Source organism: Rhipicephalus sanguineus, chromosome 3 (genome assembly GCF_013339695.2).
Source record: "Rhipicephalus sanguineus isolate Rsan-2018 chromosome 3, BIME_Rsan_1.4, whole genome shotgun sequence".
Taxonomy (NCBI): Eukaryota; Metazoa; Arthropoda; class Arachnida; order Ixodida; family Ixodidae; genus Rhipicephalus; species Rhipicephalus sanguineus.
The window spans coordinates 75,471,779-75,494,719 of NC_051178.1; the positions used below are offsets into that span (position 1 = coordinate 75,471,779).

At 45.2% G+C, this 22,941-nt stretch overlaps 1 protein-coding gene and 1 long non-coding RNA gene across 2 annotated transcripts; one reads left to right on the forward strand and one right to left on the reverse strand.

Annotated features, from left to right (window-relative positions):
- Positions 1-4,302: 4,302 nt before the first annotated feature.
- LOC119386746 (probable ATP-dependent RNA helicase DDX43) lies at positions 4,303-6,620 on the reverse strand. The gene has a single exon (XM_037654027.2). The coding sequence runs from the start codon at positions 6,403-6,405 to the stop codon at positions 4,456-4,458; it is 1,950 nt and encodes a 649-aa protein (XP_037509955.1). The 5' UTR covers positions 6,406-6,620; the 3' UTR covers positions 4,303-4,455.
- A 9,695-nt stretch (positions 6,621-16,315) lies between these two features.
- Positions 16,316-19,603, forward strand: LOC119386747 (uncharacterized). The gene is made up of 3 exons (XR_005182363.2): positions 16,316-16,576; positions 18,369-18,524; positions 19,524-19,603. It is a non-coding gene; the product is annotated as an uncharacterized LOC119386747 (long non-coding RNA).
- The last annotated feature ends 3,338 nt before the right edge of the window (positions 19,604-22,941 follow it).

The window sequence follows — 22,941 nt, forward strand, 5'->3', positions numbered from 1 at the left end:
CGGAGGTGGGAAGAGCATAGATATTAAGTCCTTATATAGTGTTTTGCGTGATACAGTATACAAATATTCTGTTGAAAATCGGGCCGGTGCTTGGAACTACCTAGCAAGAAGACGCTATAGAGGCTTCATGTCCAGAAGGAACCATATTAACATATGTAATTTAGTGTGGTAGAAGAGTGAAATAAGCACCAAAAGCGTCGCACAACGCGAATTCTGTAACCAGGCGTCACACAATGCGAAGTGCGCAACGAGTAGCTTGTTGGATGCTTCCAACCCATTACATGGGGCTCTGAAATAATTCTTCATCGTCATCAGGCACAACACCAACAAAGTGCGCATAATGCCTCACATGTTTTTAGCGGGTACCACGGCTCTCCGTTGAATGACAAAAAATGGTATAGTGGCTGTTTCCCTATGACACACAAATTATGATGAGGTATAGCGTAGCGGGTTCCTCGCAAGTGCACTTGCATTTATTGCCAAGGAAGCCCATAAGCCCATCATCCATTTCCTCAGGGTCTCGATGAAGTTCTTCCCTCCTCTCTCTGTCTCTCTTTCTCACGTCAACGTATGTTATATTGCATAGTGGGAGAGTGAAATAGCGACTGGGCGTCACATAATGAGAATTACGGAACTGATGAGCCGTTTAAAGCTTCCAACCCATTACAAGGGCTGAGCCACAATTCTTCATCGTCATCAGTCGTCACGTAAACAAAGTGCACAAAATGCCTTACATATGTGTAGCTGGAACTTCGCTTCTGCGCACAATGATGAATAATGGCGTTGTAGGTGCTTCCCAACTTCACAAATATTGCGATTTGTAGCGAAGTGGATACCTTGCTAGCGTACATGTATGAGTAGCCCCAAGAGAGTTTACAACGGGCTCTAGAAATGCCGCTCTTCCAGCTTTCGCTGTGACTGTGCTGCGCTTTCCGCGCAGGCCTGGCGTTTTTATATATCACTGTTACACAATGCCTGCGCCAATGATTAGAGAACTAGCACATAAATGAACACATCTGCCCTATTTCACAGCTCATATCAGCTTATTTCACCTTGCATTTTAGAAATGTCATTCACTACATGAAAATATGTGAAGACATATCAGTGAAGCACAGCGAGAAGTTCATATGCTTGCGAGTGATTGCCCATAAAGCTTCGCCGCTGAGCACCTCCTGTTGGCTACATTAAATCATCATAACTGGCAATAATTTCTTGTAATGTCGCACACACGTGGAAGCCTGTTGTGCCTCTGCTGTTATCGAAAGCCTCTCACCCTCCATGGCAGTTGAACTCCTCATAGGATGTGCTTTGCAGTGATATGAACGACCAAAGCCACCTCGGCGCAGCTTCTGGAGCAGCATAACAACCTTTTGGAGCAGTCATCTGTCACATTTTTGAAAGCAAATATTTGAGCCTCCAGGCTGAAGCAGTTGTACATGTTTAACGAAATTGCTTTATGCACACATGCATGCATGTTTACTTGGAGTACTTCTGAAGATGAAATTAGGTCACCACTCTTTAGTTTCCTGTGGACAGTCTTAAGTTTCTTTAGTTCCATGACCACGGGCCACCTAACACTTCTCCAGAATTCACTTCATATTTGTAAACAAATGTCGCTTTCCTTGATGCTTTAGTTACAATACTGGAGCACATGGCCGTCTAAATTTTTCATTCATTCTACTTACTATCCAAACGAACAAATCTGATTACATTTGTGCTTTCAGTACAACCTAGACCTTTGTTGTGTGGAGAAGTACCTGCTGTCGTGCTATATGGACAGAAGCGTTGGAATCCTCGTTCCTGGGCGGTTAACAAACGGGGTTTAGTAGCTGGTCCTCTGTGTCTGAGATCTAATCTTTGCTCCAAAAAATTTGTGCTAAGAGGACGCTACGTATTCACTTTTGACAAGCTCTTTAATATGTACTGTTGCCATGGTCAGGAAGCCCAAATGAGATATACCGGGAGACTGGGACAACATGCTTTCTCAGCATAATTTCACGGTACACTGCAGCCTGTGTTGGCAAAGTCTGCCCATTGTATGAAATTAAAACTTAAGCACCCTGCATGAACTCTTCCAGTGGTAAACTAGAACAGTACTACAATTTCTTTAAAACAAACTCAAATGAAACGGTCTATTCTACATCAGCAAAATAACAGAGAGATGAGCCAGATGGTAAGTATTCATGTTAAAGAGAAAGGGCGTGCAAACACGGACACAAGAGAGAAGTCAAGACACCACAAACACCGTGTCTGTGTTTGCTGACTGTAATTAGTACAACAATATTAATAAGACTGTCATCCTACAAAACCTTGTACTTGCACCAATTATAACTTTTCTCTAACTTGATCCACAACAGTTACAAACAATTTTGTTGAACCTATTAACACAATCTCACAGTATGGTCAATTAGAAAACTTTGATTACCCAGTATGGGTAGGTTTAAATCGTTCACCAGGGTAGCCCCTTTGAACTACATAGCACTCACCTGCCTATTCTTATGACTACTCGAAATCACAGTGGTAACGTAAATATAGACCTCTAGCATCTGCTGTCTGTTTCCTTCAAACGACCACAAAAACGACGTCTCGGCACAAGTTACAAGATTTTTTATCATAATGCAGCAGGATGTAGCAGGTTTGACCACTTGGCAAAGTTTTGCGCAGCTATCGCAGATGGTTGTGCAATTTGAACTGCTCGAGGTTACTTGTACTTACGAACCTCCTTTTAGGAGCGAAGCACTTTAGGGTTGAGGCATGTCCCGTGTACGGCGAGGTGGCGGCAGCGTGTCTCAGTTTTGCATGGAGTCCGCTAGGGGCGCTGCAGTGCACAAGGGCGTATCATAATTGTGACAGAACAACATAGAACACCCAGAAGCACAAACCCTTTGTACTAGTTGGTGATTTCAATGTAGACATTATGGACCTTAGGACCTAGCTTTGTTGTCGACACTCACTGTCTGCTGTCATGTTGGTTAGAAAACCGTTGCTATAGTCGAAACATGTATGTGAATCAAAAAAAGGTTTACAATAGAAGAATCGTAATTTTCACAGAACAATATATAAAACACCTACAAGCACAAACCATTTATACTAGTCGGCGACTTCAATGCACACATTATGGACCTTAGGACCGAGCTTTGTCATCGATTCTTTGCCACTTTAAATGCACGAGAGGACGCTGCGGTGCAAATGCATATGTAAGCGCGCTCCAGACCAAACATTCTTTTTCTTCCACAGATGAAAATGAACGTAAGGCTCGGCATGCGGCGGCTCAACGGGAACACCGACAACAAGCTACTACTCCGGAGGCGAGGGCGCGGGAAGCGGCAGAAAAACGGTAAAAACGACAAACAGGAAATTCACGGTGACCGATCCCCAGAGCTTCGCCCACTCATCATCATTCACTTTGTGGATACTATGCGTGGCTTTTTTTCAAAATACTGTTGATCCTATATAGAATGACAACAGCAGCTTGACAGCTGAAGAAGGCACAAGTTTTCACAAGGTGTAAGCATAGAGGAGAATTCAGATTTGCACAATTATGTTGATGCTACCAACCACTGTACATGAGCACGAATGCTATGCACCACACATGCAACATGGCCGCATGTTATGCACGTACCTTCAGTTGTGGTACACAGCAGCTCTTGCAACAAGTACACACTTTTATGTTAAACCATCACAAATGTATGAAAACAATAGCACAAATTCTTACTTTGAACCAGGAGCTATGCACACAAGGTCACTAAAACTAACACAATCATATTACATCTCCACGACCACAAATGCTTTGGGTGGGGACTTTTTCAACAGTTTACGTTTACAGTTAAGGGTCAGTCCAACCATTACCTTCAGGTTCAAGCAGACTCTTGTAACCTGTCACGCAGGTAGGCTCAATTATCAGTGGAATACACAAAGTGATAAAGTACCAGGCACAGAAACAACTGAACTAGTCTTGAATATGGCATGTATTTATTGGTCCTTGATCAATAGGCTTAACCTGCTAGCTAAACCATCAACTTCAATTCATAAGGAGCTCAAACTATTTTTACATTACACTGCAACCCTTACCAATCACCGCTCACAAGTGGCTCCAATTTTGATTCAAACTTGCCTTTGAAGAGGCCTTATGTTAGTTTAACACCGAACTTTTTTTCTGAAATAGAAACCACAATGCGCTCTCTCCACGCACAAAATGGCACATGGTGGCACAAACAACCACAAGCTATGAAGCAGTGAGCATGGTGAGCTTTCTTCCGAGCCTATGTATAACTCTGACCTAATAGAGGCTAAAGAGGCATACAAGGTGCATCAAATGTTTATTGTCACTTGCCCGTAAAAAACATAACTGTAAAGACAAATAGAAAACAACATTGTACAGTGGTGTGATGACACATGCTGCATGACGCTGATTTACAATGAACTTATCGCAACCAAATCACAGCTACTGTTCTTTCACCAACGGTTGCGACCACCGCCACCCCAACCTCCACCGCCACCACCTCTTCCTCCTTGGCGGAATCCACCGCCACGGCTACCTCGGTCAACGCCAAAGCTGCGCTCTTCCTCGGCACGTCGCTCCTTCCAGGCATCGAAACGGTCGGCCATCGCGTAGAGTTCGGTTGGGACCTCTTGGCTGGCCTCCTCCAGGATACTGATCAGCTCACGGGCCTGCCTCCAGTTGCCACGAGTTATGAGCGTGATGGCCACTCCTGTACGGCCAGCTCGACCTGTGCGGCCGACACGGTGGACGTACTCTTCCACGTTGCGAGGGAAGTCGTAGTTGAAGATGTGCGTCACGTCTTTGATATCCAACCCCCGCGCAGCGACGTCTGTGGCAATCAAGATGCGCACTCGGCCACTCCGTAGATCCTCCAACGCTTGTTCGCGGTCGCACTGTTCCCTAGACCCATGGATGGAATCGCAGTTGATGCCAGCTAGGACAAAGTCGCTCGTCAGGTGGTCCACCGTTGCCTTCCTGTCGACGAAGACTATCACCTTGTCGTCGGGTAGCATGGAGTCGAAGAATGCCAGAAGCTGGTCTCTCTTCTCCTCCTCCTCGCAGAGGATGACCTTCTGGGTCACTGTGTGCACTGCGGCCAGGTCCAAGGTACCGATGAACACCTGGAACGGGTTTGTCATGTACTGGTCGGAAAGGCGACGCACACCTTCTGGCCAGGTTGCACTGGTCATGACCGTCTGCCGGTCAGGCCTGATGTCCAGCATCACCTTCTTGATCTGTATCTCGAAGCCCATGTCCAGCATGCGATCCGCTTCGTCCAGCACCAGAAAAGTGACGAAGTTCAGATCAATGATCTTGTTCATGACGAGGTCGTTGAGGCGTCCGGGAGTTGCGATGACAATCTCGACACCGAGGTTGACGGTCTGTATCTGCTCCCTGCGACTGCCGCCACCGTAGACGCACACGCACCTGATGCCTCGGTAGTTGTACTTCTTCGCTTCGCGCTCGATCTGCTGAGCGAGCTCGCGCGTCGGGGCGAGAATCAGGCAGGAAGGACCTTTCCTCTCCTCCCTCGGAACGGGCTGGTTGTCGATGTGAATCATGGCCGGCAGCAGGAATGCCAGCGTCTTTCCCGTACCCGTCTGCGCGATCCCGATCAGGTCATGACCTTGAAGCAGTATCGGCCACGCCTGACTCTGAATGGGGGACGGCTTCTCGAACTTGTTCTTGTAGATCTCGTCCAAGATTTCCGGGTAGTTCGAAAACGCTTCCTCAAACGTTCTCACGGGATTGGTTGCCACGTCTGATGGCGGCTCGCCTCCCGGGCCCAAATACTTGACGACAATGTTATTGTTTTCTGTCCTGAAGGCTGCCGCCTCCGCCACGGGCATGCAGGCAACTCGAGGATCTTCGACGTAAAAGTTTTTCACTATCGGCGCGAGAGAGGCCCATCGCTTCTTCGTCTCTTCGTCGCTCTTGGCAAGCAGCTTGGCCCAGTCGAGCAGAGGCAGCGGTTCTTCGCTTTTGTTGGTGCACGCTGGTTCTTCGGGCGGATTGACGATGGCGTCGATGAGCTCGCGAGCTTTGCGACGCGCCTCTTCGGGGCCCGAGACCTCGACCTTGGTTTCGAAGTAATTGTTATCTCCGTCGTCCTTCTTGATCCAGATGCGCGCACCGCTGGAATCCTGGAGTTCACGGATCCTGGAGCCACCTCTGCCAATGATTCTAGCGATGTCTTTGGCCGGCACCATGAACTCTTCAGAATCACGGCGTGGTGCATTGGGTCTGTCACAGCTGCCCCGGCCACGGCCCCGACCTGCGGATGCTTCACCGCCGCTGTTTCGTTCGCCGTAACACCTGGGTTCCGAAGGCATCTGCGAAGGAGGAGGAACGTACTCTTCCTCGATCCATTCATAATCGCCATTTGTCGAAGCGGCGTTCATAACCGGGGACGCGGCGTTCTGCGGCTCGAACTATGGTCAAGATCACTGCGGTGGAGCTTGTCAAACGAGGGTGGCTTTGCGGTCGGCAGTAAGCCCGTTCAAGCTAGGCAGGACTTGGCATAAAGTTCCAGAAAAAGCCTTCAACACTTGCGTCCAGGTAGGTGCAGAACTCGCTCAAGTGGACGAACGAAAAAAAGGTAACGAGCCGCAAGGGAACGCCGGCACGCTACAAAAAGCATCAGCATGCACCTGTGTCAATGAATGGGACGAATCAAAATGTGGTATTCATCCGCCTATCCAATCAAATTTGTTAGAATATCACACGTGACCAAGCAGAGAAGGGCTATTTTTAGCACGAGGATATGCGTTTCGAAACAGAGTAGGTGCTTCTGGTGCTTCAAAGCGCATTAAAAGATATCCGGACACCTGTCGATCTGCGCGCCTCTAGCAGCCTATTACAAAAGACATATAAATGAAACATAGATGAAATAATTGTTTTTTATTTCTGCGTGTAGGTGGCGCTACAACTTTTCTTGCCTTGATGTGTGGTGGAAGGTCATGGTGCCGGCGTTGTGTGACTCTTTATTTTGTGCGTTTGATTAATTTTCTTTTTAATTTGGCTGGGACACCCCAAAAACCGCCACCACCATCTAGAATTTTCTAGAGGGTGTTGAATCTGCAAAGCCGCAAATTGCTCATACATATGAATCAATAAAAGCATACCGTTGCTCACATTTGATGTGTTCTGCTTTTGTGACACAGAAGTTACCTATGCATACGATGGGTCTACTTATAATGGTTTTACCTCTATGGATTCATTTGGTTAGCGAGCTGCTGGAGAACGCTCGTCACGAAAAGAAAGAAACATCCGCAATTTCTTTTCGTTTGTGTTACTGGCTTCCAAACCGCGGTTTCCTCGTAGTTGTATAACTTATGTCTCGGATGACGCTACTGAGCAACTGCTTTTCACAAACTGTCTCGCGACTCCTTCATGACAGCTGTGAGCAATTACGTGCATATCCGTGTGCAAAAGATTTTGCGGAAGAACTGGGCCGTCTAAATGTGGTAATATATTGCCAGCGCAGTGTGGTTGAGCTTTCCTGCGTGCGTCGTAGCACAGCACCGTCGGAAAACTTTCGCCGGACCGGGTGCCCCGTCTCAGCGCTCTCCTTGTCACCTTTAACCCTTCAGGATCTTGCCCCTGAAAATATTCCAGCCAACAACTTTTGCAGTATTACATTTTCGCGTAAGTGTTACAATTAGACAATTGCGTCAGCTGTGCTGTGACAGGCGTTTGCAATTGGCGCGCAAGTGCAGTTGTCGTGTTTGCTTTTTTTAATGTCGCTTGCACGCGGCACCTGTTCCTGCATTTGCCAGTGATTTGTTTGTGTTCGCCAATCAAGTTGGTAGCTCCTGGTATATGAACGAGGTCTCGCCGCTGGATCAATCCGTACGTTTTGATCCAGCGGCCGTGATAACACGTTTTGTTTTGACGCGTACCGAAACCGGTCGGATATGTTTGTATCGTGCAATCCGCAGCCCGGGAAAATTGAAAGCATGGTCGATTGACGAGTTACGCTTTCACCGAGTGGTTCGCGGGTTGCCGCGCAACGTGCGTGCTTACGACAGTGTTCTAGGCCAAAACGAAAATTTCATTGTGAGGTTTTGCGTGCCAAGACCACGATACCTTGGGGGCACCCCGTAGCGATCGCATCCGGAAACTCCACGCGCGGTCTATCCGTGGTGTCGCTGGCGCTGCTATTCACTTAAACATGTTTGCGCAATTATTTGCAAATGAAGAGTGGCATGCATGTTTGTGGGGTCATTGCGCATTGCATACGAATCGCTGCTTTACTTTCAGCTGTGTCAGTAAGCTTGTGTATTTCTCACTGGTGTGCTTAGTGTTTGTATTATAACTTCATTGGACGGTGTTGTGAAGTGTAATAAAATGGCACCTGATGCCCTTTCGATAGTCCCATTGTAGCTTCATGAAACGAGAGGAGTAAACGATCCCTTTATTGACTGAATTATGTTGTGCCATTTCTCACAATAGTTTCTCAAAACAGTCCATTAATTTCATTGCCTGGTGTCTCTTGTCAACTGAGATACCTTGTAGTGATGAAAGAACAGTCTTTTATTAGCAGTCTAATTTTCCATAGAGCATGTGTTGGTATTTCGGACCGTTCATAACAGGCTTGTGTAGCTAGCGTGTGAAAGCTATACAGATATTGCACGGACTAAACAGTGCCTTGCAGAATAATACTGGGGGCCATAGTCCAAGAGTGCAATCTGTACTTGTATTGTATGACTAGATACAGTTCAGTCCATGAAGCCCATTTCTGCTCTGTTGCTAGCAATTGCTTTGCAACCTTTTAATACAGTGAGATACTTAAACTGGTACAGCACAACAATGAAAATGAAGAAACATCTGAAAGAAGGATTGGAGCACCGACTTCCAACTGGCTTTTTTCAGAGATTGCATGAAATATATATTTACATGTAAAAAGAATCAATACCATCCAAACGAAAAGCCAAGAAAAGACTGCATAATGTTTGGATGATATTGCTTGATGCTTACGTGTGTTATATTTGATCCAGTCTGCTAAAAGTGTGTCGGAAGTTGGCGCCCTATTCCTTCTTTTGGCCAGCTTGGCTCTTTCTTCCTTTTGCTTGTTGTGTTGTACCAGTTGGAGGAAGATAAACCAACTTGCCCGATCCTCAACACTATTTAATAGTGGCAGAGCCCCCTCTTCGTGAAATTTTCTGACGCAAATGTTTCTTCGTGAATGTTTCTGAAGTATGCCCTGAAGGTGAAGAGCAGGTATTGGAGCAAAGATGAACGTGAAAGTGAGTCGATGGAGTGGTATCTCTGATGGGGCATGATGTTTTGAAAAGGAGTGGCGATTCACCTTGCAGAAGTGCTGGGATTCAATGCTGGTCAACTGGCAGGCAGTTAAGCAGTCAAAATAGACAAGGAACACTTACAGTGTCGATAAAATAAAAGCAGGAAGTAACTGAACTACAGAGATACATAATTCAAGGGAAAAAGAAAGAAAAGTAGTGCAATAGACAGAAGAAGAAGGTTTGCAAGTCAGACTGTTACAAGTATGTGCAGTATAACGACTGTGTGTCTGATACCGTTCCCGTTTTATCTGGTGTACTGCAGGGTTCTGTACTGGCCCCACTGCTCTTCTTATTGTACGTAAACGATATAACCACGTCGACGTAAACATCAGACTACTTGCAGATGACTGCGTACTGTACCACACAGTTAAAACCCAAGATGGCCAAATAAAACTTAATAATTCTCTGTACGAAGTGGCTCAGTGGTGCTCAGACTGGGAAATGGTATTAAACGTGGAAAAAACAGTTTGTATGAGCGTAACAAACAAAAAATGAATCCTTTCCTTACAGCATCAACGGTGTCCTGCTACGGAACGTCTCAGAGTATAAATACTTAGGTGCCTTGATAAGTAGCGACCTTAGCTGGAACGTGCATGTGGAACAAATTTCTAAAAAAACACTGAATAAATTGTTTTTCCTTAAACGATCGCTTACCGGTTCAACCTTTGAAACACGGCATCTTTCTTACACAAGTCTTATCCGACCAATATTGGGATATGCCAGTGTTGTGTGGTTTCCGCACACAAAAAGCTGTATTCTGACACTTGAAAGGGTTCAAAGGAAAGCTGTGCATTTTATTGTCAATTGTTACATGCGTAACGATTTCCCGACAGAATTTCAACTCGCTGGCCTCGCTACTTCGTCTAGCAGAGCCAAAGTGCACAGGTTAAAATTCTTGTATTTGTTGTTACACAGTAGCTTCAAGCTAAGTCCCACATCATTTGTCGCATATAACTCTTCCAGGGAAACGCGACACAAACATAGATTCACGTTAGAGGAATTTCATTCTGCTAACAATGTATTTCGCTTCTCATTTTTTCCACTAGCAGTTAGAGACTGGAATTGCTTAGATGAATTCATTGTTGCTTAGCCTACGATAGAACTGTGCACAGAACTCGTGGAAGGAGCTGTTTGATGCGGGCGCATGGCACTCTGCTGATTGTATTCTTTTTCCCTTGCTCTTGCTGTAGTCTGCTTGTAGAAATTAGTAACCATTGCAAAATTTTGTCTACATATGTAATTTTTTGTGTTTCCATACTGAGTGTAAATTATGTTGTTCCCATTACTTCTTATATGTATTTCATGTATGAATCTACTCCCACCCCTGCAATGATCCCTTTGAAGGATTGACAGTACTTGAAAATAAATAAAATACTGCCAAAGATACAGCAAAACTTCTTTCCCCAGTGTAGGCTAGCAAGCCAGGTGCAAACTATTTCACCTCTCTATCTTTTTTTTGCTTTTCTCTCTCTCTTTCTCTGACTAAATCCTACTGGCTAGGCAACCATTTGTCACTGCCCTTTGTGCAATGGAATGCGGTCAAAAATTAGAATTTTGGTCCTGTGGGCTTCTTTCATCACGCACACCAATGAAAAATCGGTTACCGTGCACAAAAAGAATGGGTGAAACATGCAGCATTTGCACATGCAATTAGCTGCACGTGTCCATGTCGTACTGGCAAATATGACTTTTGTTTATGGCTGTTGGAAGAACTTAGCATACTTGTGAAATTTGATTGTTTCAGATAACTGTGAAACACTGTGTAATGACAATTTTTCTGCTTGTTCAATCAAGCAACATTCTTGTCCACGAGTAAACTGCATGATGCGAACAAAAACATTCAGCTTTCTTTCAAACTCGACTATGTTTGTCGTGATATGGTCAATTGTGCAGTAGTCCTTCTTTGCAGACTAGTATGTTCACACTGCAATGAAGCCTTGTACGCGACATCACCTCTTCTTGCTCGGGAAACCTCGAGGGTGAAGGACTCGGCGACAGGAAGCGCTTCTAACGCTTCATCTTGCTTGCGGAAGTGTAGAAGCACATTGCGTGTACGAGCCCAGTTGCAGTGGTTGCTGATCAGGCACAGATAGTCTACGCAGATGTGCATGTGCACTGGAGCAATGTTGTGCACAAAGCACCTCCTGCACAGTAGAAGAAACAGCCCTGTCAACTACCAGGGATCTCACACTGCTGACAGTATGAGGATTGCAGCTCCATGGTGCCCGATATATGAGAGGAAACTGTTTGGCATTATTGGGCATTCAGAGATTGGATTGGAGTAAACATTCACCAACGGTTATTTCTGCTTGTGCCAGGAGCTAGGCCGCCTGGGAAGTATCAGATAATGAAAGCAACAGGCAGCGATGTTAGGCTTCTTGAATGATCTCACTGTGAAATTAAATGACAGGATGCGACAGCTGTGAGCAGTAAAAAAAGTAAAAAAAAAAATGGGTGGTGCTGCAGCTTCCATTGTTATGGGTGACCACTTCTTCATTATTATTCTAGTATGCAGCTAGAACGTACTATGTCAAGATGTAACCTGACAACCTAAAAAAACGGAGCAGCAACTGTTTGACCACGGATGATCGACAATTGAACTTCCAGCAAGTCTGTTGCTGTCAAGCAGTTGCATGTATATATATTTATATATACAGTGTATCTGTCTGTGTGAATGAGAAGAATGTGAATGGCACACAAAATCGAACACATGGGTTCACCTCCCACCTGCAGCCACTTCTTCATTGACCACTTTCATTTCCTTATTGTTTCTGTATTCAGTCAAGTAAAACTTAATTTTCCCCAATGTCTATATTTATCCTATTTCATGTTCAGTGGCAGATTAGGCAGGAGTGCATGGGGGATATATTTCAAAGGCATACACGTATATAAAGAAAGTGTGTATTTATAGCAAGAATTTGTATTGAGTTGTGAAGGGGTAACAGTGATCGAATGAAGCCAACACACAGAAAGTAAAACTTCAGCTTGCCTCAAACCTCAAATAACAGTGTCTCGTAGAAAGCTTGTATTTGCCGAGTGAGACGAAGTCCTTCATAGATGCATCAAGGAATATGAAAAAAATGTGTGATAACAAACAGGTTTTCCTGGTACTCAAGAATTACGTAGTTGTGTTATTAATTTCATACAGCACTTCATATTCATGTTAAAGAGACAGGGTGTGCAAACATGGACACAAGAGAAGTCAAGACACCACAAATGCTGTGACATGAAAACTTATTACGACATGAATACTTCGTGAAGTGAAGCAGAAGACTAAGACTGAGTTAGCAGCTGCACTGCTACCTCAGTCTTAGTCTTCGCACCACTAGGGCAGAACTGCCCTACTTTTTTTTGCTGACCTGTACACACAAAGAAAAAATCGAGTACTTGGGGGGGTATTTCTGCCACACAACAATAATCGTCATCTGGCTTGCTTGCGATTCCTTTTTTGAAAACCCGCCTCTCGTCACTTTCCTATCAAGAATGCTATGTCACGGTGATAACGCGCGCGCCGTTCGGGACCGTGAAGTGCCGGGACCGCAGTGATAACGCAAGGAAAGTACGTGAGGTGGATGACGATTATAATTGCGTGGCAGAAAGACTCTTCAAATACTCTACTTTTTCTTAGAGTGTATGTGGACTTTACAGAATACTTTAACATCACCAACTAGCTCACCAACTAGCTCAGCTCTCTGTTCTTCTAAGCACTTCATATGTCTATTTGATTACTGTTGTTCCCTCAAGGTGGTAATTGTGCTGGACATGATCGTGTTCTGAGCAGGATCATCATGTCATTATACGTACTTTCATAGGTTGGCAAACCCACTCAGGAGTCTACTCACTCAGGCTCAGATGGAGCCATGACTCTGTGTGTGTACGAGTGAGTATAACATTGGTCAGTTCGAGTCCGAATGAATCTGGTGAGAACATTTTTAGTAAGTCTGTGTAAGCCCTAAGTGCAAAATATATTTCTTGAGTGAGTCTGAGTTAGCTCCACCTTTCTTTAACAGCGAAGCTGTTGTAGCTCGCCATAGTTCCTGCAGTGTCCCCAGAAAAACATCATCATGAATTGGTGTCGTGCTGTCTTCATCGTCACCATCGTCTTCATCTTCTGCTTCGCTTCCAAAATACAAGCGCCAATTTCTCTGGCGCGGGATGCAGTCACTCTGATGGGCAAGACGACGAGCACAGAGAGAGAGAGAAAGAGAAACTCTAGGGGAAAAAATTAGAGCTGTGCGAATAGCAAAATTTTGGGTGCGAGAATTCGAATAATAAAGATTAAGTGCGAATCGAATAATTTTCGAATAATCTTCGAATATTTCTCAAACATTTTTCGAATAATTCGAAGTGAAATTACAGAAAAAGTTGCAGAGAATCCCTAAGTATGTTTTTGTGAGATAGCAACATGAAAGTGTTTCTTTTCGCTAGGTTGATGAAGCGCTGGTGGGGTCATATTTCATAGGCTCCGTGCAGACGTAACTCCGCCGCCAATGAAAGCGGCCCTAGCGGCAACAAGCGCAGACTTGACGGGATACTCTCACCCGCTCGCCCTGCTCGCTCAACGGTTCCGCGATGACGGCGCGCGGCCTTCTCGCGGGCTGTTCGTTTTGTGTCGGTTATGCCAAACTCTAAGAATAATTGCTGCGTTGTTGGGTGCAGTAGCACGTACAGAAATTCTCCAGGTACGCGATTTTACTGGTTTCCAATCAGAGACCATACGCAATCTGCACGTTTGCTTAGCATGTCAATTACCCTGTGCGCCTTGGAGATACAAAAAAGAAAAATAAATGTGCCGGCCTAAATAAGTGCACTAAATGTACATCGCAGAGCAGACTCATTGCCAAGACGAAGTGTCAAAAGGTATTACTTCACACCTTTGTCGCAGCAATTATGCAGAAACGCTCATTTGCCGAAGCATTTCTGTTTAATAACATGCGTGCTGACAGTTCGGCCACTTCCTGATGCGGCACTTCGACATACTGCTTGTATATCCTCAGCAGCTTGCCTGAGAGCCTACATAAAAATGAGCAAATAATTTGTTTCAAAACAAACAAGCTCAGCGTTTGAGTAGAGGCAGGAAGGAGCATGAGGTGGGACTGCGATGCCGCGTCGCTGGCCTCTGCCCGGAGCACGTCAGAGTGCACTCAGTGCTGCAGAAAAACCTCAGCACATGCTCGACGTCGATGCTCTTTGGCCTAACTGTAGAGGCAGAAGTTCCTCCAGATTATTTGTAATGAAGCTGACAAAAGGAGAAAAGAAAAAAAAATCGCTCACTTTTTTCTTTTGTGATTGCCACAGTTGAGTGTTTCGGGCAGACGTTTTTAATTAAAGGAAAGCCCCATTATCGCGGTTTGCTTGTCTTCGATGCGCAAGTAATTTTATTCAGGCGGTTTTATACTTTCCTGCGACTCCGGCACAGCACTCCCAGTTGGCCGCACGGATGTCCCTGCTTTAAGTGATAAGAAAACATTACATGACCTGTAACTAAGAAAAAGCAAATTTAAGCGACATACCTCAATTTTCACGGATCTTCCCGGCGCGTTCATTCGCATCTGTGGTGCACACTTCCCCGTGACTGACCATCCGCCGTGCAACGTCTCTTCCACGAAGCCGTGAACATGCCTCGCCAGCCTCGCTTAGATCGAGAAGCTCTCTGCCCTTATTTAAATTAGCTCCTCGGAAGAAACCATCTATAGCACGTAGCTCTCTGAACCCAAATGTAATAATAATTGACACGCTTTGCAGTGCCATGGCTAGCTAACAGCCGCTGTGACGACCGCTCGGCTGCACTGGTTGAAATCGGCGCAGTGAACGCAATGCAGTCGCCGGTGTTGTCTCTTTCAAGCAGCCGCGAAGTCTGCGGCCACGTTAGCCTGAGGGTGACAAGCTGTGATCGTTTAGTGAACGAAGCGGCGCGCAGTTTCGCTCAACGTGCCCGTAGCCTCCGTGTCGTCTTCCCTTGCACATGCATTCTATGCTGCCGCGTTCCCCTGAGGGTGCACGAGGTCTGGCGAAAAGAAGCATACCCTCTAAATCAAGGGTCTGTGGCAGCTGCTAACAATTTAACGTCTTTTGAAAGCAAACGGAAACGAAAACGCGTCGAGCGAAGCAGCAGAACACGGTGCAGAGGCTTGCTGCCGCTTGCGTCGTCTGCTCCCATATCCCGTCAAGTTTGCTGCCGTGGCCGCTGTGGCGCTGGAGGCCGCGCGCGACTGTGGCGGCTCCTAACGTATGCACGGTGCCCATAGCTGTCTTTCTTATCAAGAATGAGGCAATGTATAGATGCCGAATGGTATTTATGTACATGATTTGGTGCAACCGAAGTGTTGCCGACAACACTTTACACGTGATAGGCAGAGATGCCATTTCTTCAGCCTCTCCTCCTCTTTCAACTTCTGTGGAAGGCCAACTGATGCGGCAGACAAGGGTGTGCTCCCTCCAAGCCCGGAGTTCCAAATCTGCCTCGTAGACGTCGATACATAAGAACATCTGAAAATTTGGATACCAAGAAGCTTCGGCGTCCGATTTTTCGGACTTCCTGCCCAAATTTCAGGTCCAAAACAGTATTAATTGAGCCCCCAACTCTGCCACATCTTTCATCTCCATATTGGAACCAGCGTTTTCTTGAGTTAATACATTTGCAACCGTAGCGGAGCTTGAAAGGCAGTTTTGCCGCAATACGGGAGTGTGATGAGGTGAAGCATATTGAAAATCTAGGGACCACTTCCAAACGGACGTTGACTGTCTCTTGGCTAAGTTCGACTGTAACGGAGCTTGAAAGGCAGCTTTGCCGCAATACGGGGGTGCGAGGAGGTGAAGCATATTAAAAATCTGAAGGGGTCACTTTCAACCGGTCGTTGACAGCATTTGTCTTTGGCGAGCGTCTAGAAAACGTACAAAATCCTTTTGTGTTCGACGGCTAGGTACCTAGGGAGAGAATCTCTAGGGATTTTCGATGGTGGCGCCGTCACATCTTGGCGGAGCTTTCTGGAACGCCGCTTCGCCGACCGGTGTGACCGGTGTCGGCTGAGCGCGTACGTCACTTGTCTCTGCGCCAACGACGATGACCGCGAGCAGACCGCGAGTCATGCAGCACATGCAGCTTTCGTCTTGACAACCACTGGACAACGTAGTCCGTGAACCGGTGTCCCGTAGCGACTTCGTCGTGACTGCCTCAGAGAACGTCTAGTACTGCCTTTGCTTGATTGACGGACGTCGAGGGCGAAACAGAGCGAAGGTGCTGCAATGCGCTGCCTTGCCACGACAAGTAAGTAGCGATCTCTGTTATTTCGAGTTGTGCTCCGCTAGTCTGAAATGTCGGCGTACCTGTTACATTTACATATCAGAGAGCGTGATCATATAGCTATGCTGCCGTTCTTACGTTGTGGATACGGAGCGTGATAAACATTTCGAACTGCGGCACAAGAGGCTCATCCGCGATCGCTGCGCGAGCAGAAAAAAGTTTTCTGCGAAGGAACCGATCGTGTGTTTTCATGCACTACAGCCGCTACAGTTCGACATGGTTAACTTGCACCAACTCGCCCAATGTTCGGCTTTGCGTAATTGATAACTGCTACTATTATTATCTCATCAACTAATAGGAACAGTTTCTTCGCGCATAAAAGAAGCCTGATTGCCACAAGTGTTCAGGTTTGAATGTCGGATTTGCTTGCATTATGAAGTGTCATCGCGCTCCATGTTTCCAAGGGATTGCAACTGCTTGCAAGAGGAAGCAGGCGCTCTTCGTTCGCTAGTTTGATACAAGTGCCACAGTTCACCAGACAGCACTTAACGTGTTTAGTGCGCTCGCATTTAGTGTTGGTTTGTAAAGAGCCTTCTACGAATTGTAAGCTGAATTGTAAGCGTACTGACGGAAAATATAAAATGAAAGACGAGAAGCGTTCACTCTTTTTTTGTACACCGTATCTCATGTGCCTGCTTAGCTGGCCTTCAGTAAGATTATGCGCCATGTAATGCTTATAAGGATTGTGAGAGTGATACATTTAAAGTAGTTGCAATAAAAAACCAATGTAAATGAAAAAGGTATGACTATATACAGCAGGATATATGCATCTTTATTTAAGGCATGAACAGCAAGAATGAGGTTAGCTCAAGCAACCAACTTTGCAAAAGGCCAATGGGTGCACAGTCTAGCAGCCTTACGCTTCCTGGAAGACCCTTGTGTAACATTGCTTGTCACTCACACCAGTCAAACTTGCTTATTGAATGAACATGTCGTAGGCTAGACTGCTCTGCTGTCTGCTATATGCTACAACAACATGGCAAACATGCTTTCTGTGTCCCCCGAATATAGGATTACAGCAACATGCAAGGGTGCAGCTGCCACTCTGGTGCAGTAGCGGTACTGTCCATAATGCACCATCCTTTCATAATAGTCCGAAGGTACTAGCCTACACATGGTGTTATCGACACTTGGCTCAAAGCACAACCAAGGCCTATTGAGAATGTAATTAAGTTTTACCTTCACCATCCATACTTGATGTTGAAAAATTTCTTCTGCCTACCTACCGTAAAATCCCGAGCAAGCGCCCCCTCCTTTTTTCGGATATTTGAAATATCTGCAAATGGGACCGAGCCAGTGATCCCCCCTGCCTCACTGCTTCATTCAGTGTTTTTATTCGCTTGACAAGGGCTAATAACGACAGCGAATGCATGCTCATTCAAAAACGCATTTCATTGGAAGCACGTGCGGCTCTTCTACCTCCATATTGAATTTTGATCCGTGACCGAGCAAAGGCCCCCCCTTCAAATCTTGTCCGATTATGTTTTTATGGGAGTGGTGCTTGCTCCGGATTTTACGGTATTCAGTTAAAACTCGATCTAACGAAGTCATGAGGACACTTGAATTATTTCATTAAATCAGGAAGTTTGTAAAATCGAGAAGCGGATTTTTTGGCTCTTTGAAATCTAAAATTGTAACATATAACAATAACCAAAAGCTACCAGGCCATTGCTCTCGTGATTAATCTAATTGCTGCACAGGTGAAAAGTACGTGAGGGTGGCTCTGACATGAGGCTCCCTTGTCGCCTATGTCCAGGTGATGCAAGCCAGAAAGACCATTACGTGAAGCAATGACGGGCGAACATATACGTGGAGAACGAACGAAGTGATTGTGCGAGCAGGCCAAGCCAGAAAGTTGCAAGGAAACTATTAGCGCCACAAAACCAGCCACCGCCGCCTCTAGCACCATCCGGTACGTAAGAACGCTACTGACTGCTGAGTCCATTGCTCCATGCATGGGCACAGTGGAGCGCCAGCCTCATCAAACTAATGCTCTAGGGCTAAAGCGTTAGAGTGCACGCTCGAAGAATTTTTTTTTCTCCTCTATATCTTAACTCTGTCAAGCAAGTAGCACACAAAGTGAAACTATATATCTTCTAGCTCAAACAATGTCCACTGTCCTTATGCAGCCAAAGCTTTAATAAAGTGCTGTGTGTGAGCCATACACAATTTTGTATTCTTAATCTGTAAAGCTAACGATATTCATTTGGAAACATTGTTATTGCAAAAAGCTTCTACTTGGGATGCTGCTTTACATCCTTGAGAAACCTTCAGTAGTGATTTTAAAGTCCCTTGGAATTGGGCTATCGAAACCTGTACAAACCCTGTTACCTTCTCAGCCTAGAGTTATAGGGACACTAAAGAGCAAAACGATTTTTCTCATATTAGTAAACTACTCTTTCGCAATACCAAAAACACCACGCTTGCTGTGAGAAAACACGCAAAAACAAAATGTGGGTGGTGACGCCACCTTGAAGTTTCCGCACCATTTGCCGTGACGGCGCCTACTAGGGACTACGTAAATCTTAATCGGTAAAAATGAAGTACATTGTCCTCTGAGGGTGCCATAGACTGAACATACCAAGTCTGTGGTAATTTTGTTGAGCCAATGGTACCAAAATACCATAAATACACTTTAAAATCCGTTACGTCACGTGGGGAGATTTTGGCACGAAATTTAAAAAACGAAACTTTGAACTTGATTTTCTCCTCTATTAATAAACCTATGATGGCGAAATTAATGACATTAGAGTTCTCAGAGCACAATTTATCGATCTAAACCGATTCATTGTTTCTCTTTAGTGTCCCTTTAAACTAATGAACAGTTTTTGTGATTCACATTTATGAGAATGCATGCAATAGGGTTTTCAGCTGTACTATAGTGTGCAATATACAACCTTTATTTGTGCAGGTGCCCGTGCTGCAAGTACAGTCATAACCCCTGTGGAGGGGATCCGACCCCATGGAGAACGCAGGGGCTGACGAGCCGCGTTTAAGTATGCTTTGCTGGTTATTTTAGCTATTTCAAAAGACACAAGAAGTGGCCCGACATCACTTGGCCATAGGCTGCTCTTCCTCATCTCAATGAGCATAGCTCTTGGAATGCTGGCTCCGCCAAAAAACTAGCCATAAAGTTCAAAGTAAAGTTTTTAAACCATGTACTTTTTGTCATCTCATGCGAGCTGCCATACACACACAGATGAATCTTTGTTGTTGCTTGGAGGTAGACTTCATGCTTCTCTCCCAGCAGCCCAGCTCTCTTCTCTTTCTATTATGTATTACTTTTCTTTGATTTATGCTTCAATGACCAAAGTATGCATGCTCACTCCCTGCGTGTGAAGGAGAAATGCACCGGTGTTGAAACAGCATAAAAGGATGTGAAAGGTTAAAGGACCCCTGACAGGTGAAATTTTAGTTTGTGACTTTTTTTTACTGTAACTTGTAGCCTTGTGTCTGGCGATGCTGAAATTGAGTGAGGCATAAGCGCTCTGACATATCGTATAATTAATGCTAGTGTCGGTAATTCTGGCCACTTTTAGCTTCATTTTGAAACACCCGCCTCAAGTCATAAGAAACTACTGCCCCACAGCGGGGAAGCACCTAAGACATTGTGTGCTAAAGGTTTGGTGACATTGATAGCGCAGTTTTCAAATCGGGGGCCCCGTGCGCGATAAAGTATGAAACGATGTGGGTGCTTCGGTATGAGTTAAGCCGGTTAAGTGCGTGTCCCCTCAGGAAAATTTAAAGCATTCCTGGCTTAAGCAGCCAAAACCAACCTGTGAGCAGCCCGACAACTGAGGGAGAGGGACGAGAAACAATAGCCTTGGTCGGGTGCCAGTTGTGGTATTGTGTTTGACCTGCCCATCTTTTGCGACGTCAACAGTACTGGCTTTTCTTGTGGAACGTCACATGGGGCCTTCATCTACGTCATATTAGTGGATATGTCGCGAAGTGTTGCCAACTCGGATGAGCACTCTCACTTACTTTAAAACCAAATTAAAATATCTTGACGGTAACGTTTGCCACTAATAATCGGCCAGAAGTGCCCACGTGTGCAGGACAATCAAACAACACAAACATCTCGAGGTTTTGATTTTGGTGTCAGGGGCCCTTTAAAGGGAACTAAAAGTATGCAGAACAAGCACAGACACCCAGTGTGTGTGTGCATTCCATTCCTTCCTCGTGAGTAAGACTGAAATCTTGACTGTCTCAAATGAAATAATTTCACTCTTCACACTCTGCAATTATTAGCTTAAAATTTTATTTAACTATGAAACAAAAAGGGGCACCAACCAGTCTAAACAGAATGTTTATGACGTTTGGACTTCCAGAATGGAAGCCTTGTTCACGATGAATACATCATAAGTGGTTTGTTTTATTTAGAAGATGAAACGTCATAAACATTTTGTTTGGACTAGTCTGTGTCTCTTTTTATTTCAAATGTACCCTCCTAGCCAGACCGGATTCTGTCATGATCCCGACTTCAAGTGTCATTTACCGTACCAAGTAAGTGCTCACTCAACAGCAACATCTTGTGTTGACAACTGTGTAGAAGACTAGGAGTGGTGCTGTCATCATTAGGATCTATTCAGTGTGTTCTAATAAAGGAAGATGTCGATGGAGGGCTTCACCATGGGGACAGCGGCTCATCCTTTTTTCTTCATTGTGTTTTTCTCCATAATACATTGAGAGCCAATCTTTGTGATTGTGAGACTTGGCACAGAAAGCTAGGGCTATTTCTGAAGCATAGTAGCTTGTAATGTTTTAATTGTCATAATCTTTCACAAGTGGGACCTTTCACAAGTGGGATCTTAAGAGTGGGACCTTTTATCTTTGTTTTCGCAGTCGCAAGTTGATTAATGAAAAAGAAAAAGTTCAAAATCAAACTTTTGAACTTCGCGCCGAACCCCACTACCGGTCAGTCAGCATGACGTCACTAATCGATTTTATTATTATTTTTTAAATCTGCGGCTGGTTTCTGCAGATCAAAATGTTACGAAGCCTCAGCGAGAGTGGAAAAGCTCGAGACTGATCTTTGTTCCACACCTTTAGCTCAGCCAAATAGCCCAGAGGTATGTTACACAGTAATAAATTTTTCCCATGAAGAAAAAGTTTTCTATTTTATGCATTGGCGCCCGCAAATGACGGCTCGATTGAAGGCGATTTCGGTTTCGGTTTCTGACTGCGCAAAGCGCCACCTGTTTCCTGCAGCAAGTGTCATGGCAACTTCCTGTTTACCTTTCTGGCTCCAACGCGTGCTTTCAACTTCCAAACTTCTGCGCTGTTCTCCGTGACATTGTGAAATCTATACGGATTTATACGTGGTGATCATATCTAGTACCATCCGGAACATCAAGCATCAATATTTGATACGCGACACTTTGCCTACTGGTCGTCAGCAGGTAAGCAAAACGCCACTGCATCCTGCACAAGCTTGCGCGGCCCGCGTGCTTTTACGGCTACCGCTGTCCTTGCATTTGGGAATAACGCTTTTCTGCTTTATTATCGCGTTAACTATAGCGACCAAAGCCTGCGTCTTTAATGGGGAAGAACGTGAGCTGCGCATACACGGACTTTAGAGAACTAGACGACGCGTGTTTTCTGTTCTCGTTCTACACATGTCCTCAGTTCTCGATCGATTCCGACGATCTAGCGCAATTTTCTGTCCGGATTTTTAAAACTATAACGCATTCTTTCTTCCGCGTGGTCACAAACTGACACCCCGTGGAAACAAATGAGATTGTTTGTACGAGTGAAATTGCTCCCCAAGAAAAGGTGGGCAGAAATATGGGCTTCAGAGCAGTGTGCATAGATTGCAATATTTAAAGTATAAAGACGATTTAGACAACCTGCTGTCACATGGAACTGGCAACACATCATTTGTACAGAATCGTCTATCGTTCAGGGTATCATTAAGTTCCATCGCTCATCCTTTATAAATTAAATGCGGCCGCCGTGGCCGGGATTCGATCCCGCGCCCTTTGGGTAAGCAGTCGAGCACCATAACCACACCACCGTGGCGCGTCTCTTTGATGGGGTCATTCCATGCCAAACGTCCCCGACATTGCACTCATACTTCTCAAGATTCTGTTCTAAGAAATTGTGGGCAAGCTTTTTAGTGCAATATTCGACCTCTTTCATGACAGAATCATTGCAAGAAAATTTTTTTCTCTGTCCTTAGGAGGGATGTGAACGTTGTCATAGTGGTTGCTAGAAAAGGAATGGTGCTTTCTTGTTGCCTCTCATTGTCGTCCGCTATTCTCTCTCGCGATATGTTTTGTGGTGAAGCAAAACGGCGAGTCTGCGTCCATTCTGACAATTTAAAAAAA